At 36.4% G+C, this 6,779-nt stretch overlaps 1 protein-coding gene across 4 annotated transcripts in view; it reads left to right on the forward strand.

Moving 5' to 3' along the window:
* LOC130090503 (inactive dipeptidyl peptidase 10) overlaps positions 1–5,724 on the forward strand; it is a 55,357-nt gene extending 49,633 nt beyond the window's left edge. For all 4 annotated transcript variants that reach the window (XM_056257899.1, XM_056257898.1, XM_056257902.1 and 1 more), the window contains 8 exons: positions 541–639; positions 1,081–1,147; positions 2,857–3,051; positions 3,341–3,395; positions 3,887–3,986; positions 4,235–4,293; positions 4,925–4,997; positions 5,083–5,724. In XM_056257899.1, coding sequence (XP_056113874.1) covers positions 541–639; positions 1,081–1,147; positions 2,857–3,051; positions 3,341–3,395; positions 3,887–3,986; positions 4,235–4,293; positions 4,925–4,997; positions 5,083–5,306 — 872 coding nt within the window. In that variant the 3' untranslated portion in view covers positions 5,307–5,724. The remainder of the gene's footprint in view (positions 1–540; positions 640–1,080; positions 1,148–2,856; positions 3,052–3,340; positions 3,396–3,886; positions 3,987–4,234; positions 4,294–4,924; positions 4,998–5,082) is intronic.
* The last annotated feature ends 1,055 nt before the right edge of the window (positions 5,725–6,779 follow it).

Below are 6,779 nucleotides of genomic sequence, written 5' to 3' on the forward strand. Positions count from 1 at the left end.
AATGATGCAGAAAATTCAGCTTTATAATTAATAAATAATTTGTTACATTTATATAGTGCTTTTCTGGGTACTCAAAGCGCTTTACATGGAAGGGGGAATCTCCTCAACCACCACCACTATACAGCATCCACCTGGATGATGCAACGGCAGCCATATTGCTCCAGAACGCCCACCACACACCAGCTTACTGGTGGAGAGGAGACAGTGATGAAGCCAATCAGTATATGGGGATGATTAGGCCATGATGGACAGAGGCCAAGGCCAAAGCAACACCCACTCAGCCACTCACATTTGCTTTAGAAAATGATTCTTTCAAGAAAATAGATTGTTTTAGTGTGAAAGCACCCCACTGAGTATTTTTAGAGTTTGTTGTAGTGAGAGAGTTCACTAAAACATCTAAAAGGGCTGCATGATATCTTTTACATTTTATTATCTGGCTTCATCCTTTATTTCATAGTCTTAACATTTAAATACTCCATGGTGGTGGATCGTTCTGGTTTTATGCCAAAAATATATTCAGTCTGTGTGCTGCATTTACAGGTTACATGCTGGTGGAAGACAACAGCCTCCTCGCTATGTCTCTTGAAACCAAGAGGCTCTCTGAGACCGTTTTCCAGACGCTTTCCTCCGACAACAGCGGTAAAAAGATTTCTTAAGTAACTGATTACATTCCTCCTTTCAGCATAAATTGATCTCAACCTTTTACAAAGCCAACTAGATTTAAGAATCAATCAGGTAATTGTTCTGGTTTTGCTAATTGGATCCTCACAGCGGTACCTGCCTTTAGGGGAAGCCCATTGTGGCTTGTTTGCGTGTGTGTTTTTGCTTGTATGATGGGGTTTGCACATGTACACATCTCTGTATATAAATTGCACATGCTTTTTGCATCAGGTCCCCCGACTGTGTTTGTTTGCGCACATGTGTGTGTGTTACTGAGAGTCTGTTAAAACCAACAGGCTCATGGGAGCTTATTTGCCAGTAGTTAGAATATTGATGAGCCGGGACCAAGACTTTCTTGCAGTATGGTACAGTAGAAACGGCCATTTGTTCTGTTTTAACTGCCTTTGCTAATAATTACAGATCTAGATCTGAAGATGTCCCTGCCCCCTGGGTACGAGGGAAACCTGCACCCTCTCCTTATTATCATGTAAGTGTCTCCCCGCACTTCACCAGCGCCTGCATGATATTGTTAGTAAGGCTGCTTTATTAAGTATGGAAGCCCATTTATGCTTTAAAATAAAATGTAAGACCTTATATAAAAGGTATATAAGATTTTAAATGTTTTTGAAAGTAGACTCTCTTATGCTTACCAAGGCTGTATTTATTTGATCACAAATACAGTAAAAACAGAAATAGTGTGAAATATTATTACAATTTAAAATAACTCTTTTCTATTTGAATATATTTTAAAATGTAATTTATTCCTGTGATGGCTAAGCTGAATTTTCAGCATCATTACTCCAGTCTTCAGTGTCACATGATCCTTCAGAAATCGTTCTATGTTGATTTCCTGCTCAAGAAACATTTCTTATTATTATCAATTTTGAAAACAGTCGTGCTGCTTAAAGGGATTGTAGCATCATTTACTTATGTTGTTCCAAACCTGTACGAGTTTCTTCCTTCTGTTGAACACAAAAGTAGATATTTTGAAGAATGTTGGGAACCAGACAGTTGATGGCAGCCATTGACTTCCATAGTATTTTTTTTCCTGCTATGGAAGTCAATGGCTACCATCAACTGTCTGGTTCCCAACATTCTTCACAATCTTCTTCTTTTGTGTTCAACGGAAGAAGGAAACTCATACAGGTTTGAAACAACTTGAGGGTGAGTAAATTATAACAGAATTCAAATTTTTGGGTGAACTATCCCTTTAATATTTTTGTGGAAACTGTGATGTATTTTTTTCTGGATTCTTTTTCATGAAATATAATTTTTTAGAACATTAGAAATGTTTTTACTGTCAACTTCAATTTAATATCTCCTTGCTGAACAAAAGTAAACGTTTCTGTTAAAAAAAAAACAATTTTAACTTAATTTAATTTGAGATAAAAAGTAATAAACATGACAAATACATTTGCAACTAGGAGAAAAATGTGAGATTTGTGAGATATGAAGTCACAATTTTGAGAAGTTAAGTCATAGAACCTTTTTTTATTATTATTTTGAGGTACGAACTTCCATAGTAATTACAATTAACAAACATTCAGTTTTTTTCAAAAGCATAATAATCATAATTAAGCTCCTCTTAATAAAATATATTTGCATACTGAATTGTATTTAGTCTTCTTGGCATATATTAAACTTAAATACTGCATCCCACAATGCAATGCACTCGACTTGACCTTCCATTTCTAGTGTGATGGATGAACCAGAAGTAATGCTAGTTTTTTAAATTTTTTAAATAATTTTAAATAATAGTAGTTAAAATTGCAACGTTAGAAGGGACAAGAATGTAGCATGCTACTTTTTAAAACGACCATGCTGAGCTAATGCTTACTGTTTTACTTGCAATTTTTTATACTGTACCATATACTACTAAGTAATAATAAGCCAGTGTTGCATTCAGAAAACAAGATACTTGACAGTGACAAAGCAGCTCTAATTTTCAGCATATAGAACTTCTTTTGCTGCCTTGCAAGCAGCTATATCTCCTTGTGGAAATGCAAATCTAGTTAAGACTCTCCCTCACCGTAGTTGGTTAGGCTACATGATTTATGAATGCTGCGTTATTAATAAGCAATATGCACATGCTTGATTGAGATGCAAGAAGTGTTCAGCAAGTGTTAATGTCTTTTTAATCTACAATGTGACACTGTGTCAACACCTCCATCCATCCATTGTTCTCTGCACCTCTAGTGACAGTATTCCTGGCGGGGAGTCGGTAACAGAGGAGTTTACCCTGGGCTGGCCGGAGGTTTTGTCCAGCCTGCATGGAGTGGCGCTGGCCTGGATCGACGGCAAAAGCCGGGCCTCACAGGGACAGAAAAGCAGCATCCTGGACCCTCGTAAACTGGGCTCCCTCCGCATTAAAGACAAGCTTGGAGTCGTGGAGTGAGTCATTCTCTCTTATCGGTTATTAAGAATAATACCTGTAATAGAAAAGTCATTTTGCACATTACGCCACAAAATATCTGATTAGGAAAAGCTTTATGCTCTAAAGCAGAGGCTGGGTTTTCTTCCATATTTTGTTGAACGCTTGCTTGGCTAATTTAATTGAACCTACTTCTTGCTCAAGGCGATGTGTATGTCTTAGCAGAGTTAATACATTGGCTGCTTTTAAAAGACCAGCCATTTATCATAACTGCTTAATGGCTCCTAAAATTTGCATGTTTCATAACAGATGGTTAATGCAGCTGCCGTACATTGATGGGAGAAGAATTGCTGTTTATGGAAAGGTAAAATATATGTTGTGCAAATTTAGAGTGCAAGCTCTAACATCTGATTGGATGAGGATTTGAATAAATAGCTGTTTTTTGCATGTTGGCAACTGCAAACAGCCTATGAGCTATATAGCACCTTAGCAATGTATTAAAAACACTCAAAACACCTTAGCAACTGCATAGCAATGCCCTGGCAAACACCCCTGACATTCTAGTACTGCAAGCTCCACCCATATTTTAAAACCCGTGTTTAAAAACCAGATAAACAGCATTACAGTGATTTTTTTTGTGGTTAATGGTGTTTTGGTGTTGCATATCTCCAAATAGCAGCACTTAAAAGTGGTCAAACCAATCTAAAGGCCTCTCAAGGCCTATTGCTTTAATACACATCTTCTAAGCAATTGAATCCCTTTGTAGACTTGCATCATATTCTCACTTAGGATATGTACTTTGAATTCAGTCTTCAGTTGCAGAGCTCTGACATCAGCCTTGATTTGTCCTCACAGGGATTCGGTGGCTATTTAGGTTTGAAGATGTTGACTGCAACCGATCAGATGTTCAAATGTGCCGCTGTCATGGCTCCCATCACAGACTTCAAGCTCTATAGTGAGTTCCAGCTCCATACACTAGCAAAAACAGCACTATGGAAGAACAGTATTTCTGGACATTCTTTGAAGTGCCTTGGAGTACTTCAAAATACCATGGTATGTGATATGGTAATCATTCAGTCCCATGGTATATATCAAAGTGTCCTAGTACTACTTTTTTACATTTAAGAAATGGTATAATCTGTAGTGTGCTAACAGTTTAATTTCAGATTTATGTGTGAAATTGGATTCAACCTTTTTTTTTAGGTGCTGCCTTCTCAGAGAGATATCTAGGCCTTCCAACTAAAGACGAGCACTCATACACGGTGGGCTTTTCGCATCAATAACTTTTTTATTCATTATGATGCTTATTTGCGCTCCAGAGTAAAAAATAATAATAAAAAAGGTAATTGTGAGATTAAGTGTAAAATAAGACAAGTTGCATTGTGACAAAGTTACAGTTAAAAGAAACAAAGTCACAATTGTGGCATAGTGTTACAGTTACAAGAAAAAAAGTCTCATTGTGACAGTTACGGTTACTAGTATCAAAGTCACAATTGTGACAGTTGTTACAAGAAACAAATACACAATTGAAACATACACAGTTACAGTTATGAAAAACAAAGTCACAGTTGTGAGATTTAAAGTCAAATTGTGACAAAGTTAGTTACAATAGCTTTCATTGTGACAAAAAGTTACATTGTAACTCACATTATATACATTATAAAGTCACAATTGTGAGATTTAAGGTCACATTGGCAGGTAATTGAGAGCAAAAACAAAAATCACAATTTTGAGATTTAAAGTCACTTTGTAATATAAAATCACAGTTTTTTATACCCAAAATTGGATATAAAGTCACATTTGGGAAAAATAAAACTACAATTACCTTTTTATATAGTGATTGAGATACCAATATAAAATCTAAAGTCACGCGTTTCTGTTGTGTCTTTGCAGACTGCGTCTTTGTTGGACAACATCAATACGCTTAAAGACGAAAACTTCCTCCTCATACATGGGACTGCAGATGGTTAGCTTACAAAATAATGAAATTTAAAATCAGATACATCATTTGTGGATTTTAAGTAATATTTGACTTGTTTGTGTGTGTTTAGCGCGGGTGCATTTCCAACACAGCGCTGAGTTGTTGAGTCGTCTGGTGAAGGTAGAGGCCAACTACACCCTTCAGCTGTACCCAGATGAAGGCCACACCTTAAGAGAAGAGCGGAGCAATCAACACCTGCACCGCTCCCTCCTTCAGTACCTCCACAACTGCCTCAAATACGACCCCTTCCTCATCACAGAGGAGGAAGAGGAGGAGGACGAGGAGGAAGAGTGATCTCTGTGTCCTCTCTCGGTCCTCAAAGGTGCCCATTACGGTGACTAACTTCAGGTTGCATTTTTTCACCAAAGGAAAAGGGATCAAAATGGAGATCAAGAGGACCAAATCCAGCAGCTATTCACCACAAACTCAACTTTGGGATGTTTTTTTGTTTTTTTGTTTTTTTTTAGACTGCAACCGTAAATGTCTCCTGTGTGTCCAGGAAGATGAAACACAACTGCTCTGGTTCAAACAGTTTTCAAGTAAATCACACACAGTATAATGTCTAAGGACAATCAACATATTTAGTCAGTTTATGTATAAAATGGGTAAAAGATGCTGCATAGGCATGTTGATCAGCCTTGATGTTGTAGCGACACCTTGTGTTGAGAGAGAACTAATGTTTTGTCCAGCATGGAAAGTGAAGTTGGAAATACTAGTACAGTGTTGTTATTGTTTTACTAATACTATTAAAAGTCATTTTGTTAATTGAAAGCTAAAGTTAAGCTATAGCTGAAATCAATACAATATGAATAGTAGAACTTAAAAAGAAAATTAGAAATGTTGTTTTGGCAACTTAGTATAGTAAGTTGTACTGAAGTACTAAAACATTTAAATAGTTATAAATTAAAGCTAGATAGATATATTTAAAAATGATAAAATTACTAAAACTTAAACTAAAATTAAAGCTGAACATAAAAATAAAACCAAATACAAAATATTAAATACTATAATAGTATAATCTATAAAAGAAGAGTGGATGATAATGCTGATAGGTACTACAATAATGACTGCAAATGAGATTGCTGACATGAAATTATTGCCCGTTTTAAACAATATTTATTTAAAATTCACAAAAAAAAAATCAGAAGTAGTTTCCAATTCATTGACCAAAGCGAACATCTGTTAATCAGCCAAACAGACATTGTTATTGGCTGTAAATGGCCAGTGTTTTGGTCTACCCTATACTGTGGAAGATTTGATTGAATGTAAACTGCAACATGTTATTTGAACCTGGTTCTTTATATGCATGACAAATCGGCTGCATGGTGCTGTATACTCTGACTCTTTCATAATATCTGTGCCAAACGCAAAAGAAATTGATGATAAAAATGTAGAAATTGCATACAGTGTGCTAAACCAAAGCGCACAGTGTGCACAGACAGCGAGTTTTAAACATCTCCAAAGCATTGTGGTATAAGTACACAGGCTGTCCTTGCTGTAAGGGTACAAAATCAATGAATCACACTGCATGCTGCTGTTTACAGAAGCCTCATAAGCTCTCTCCAGCATACATCATATCTCTTCATAAACGTCAAGCCCTACTGTGTGCAGTTTCACTCCGAGAGTAGGTTTACTATATTTTAGCAAACACAACTTCCGCTGCCATTGTCATGCATATGCAGATTTTATGTTTACAGATCAAATGTGCCAAATACTCTGTGACCAAACCTTTTGGTACTGACTTATGTTACAGTTTTGAATGTGGCA

The sequence above is a fragment of the Rhinichthys klamathensis genome, unplaced genomic scaffold, assembly GCF_029890125.1.
Source record: "Rhinichthys klamathensis goyatoka isolate OS25496 unplaced genomic scaffold, OSU_Roscu_1.1 h1tg000147l_1, whole genome shotgun sequence".
NCBI lineage: Eukaryota > Metazoa > Chordata > Actinopteri > Cypriniformes > Leuciscidae > Rhinichthys > Rhinichthys klamathensis.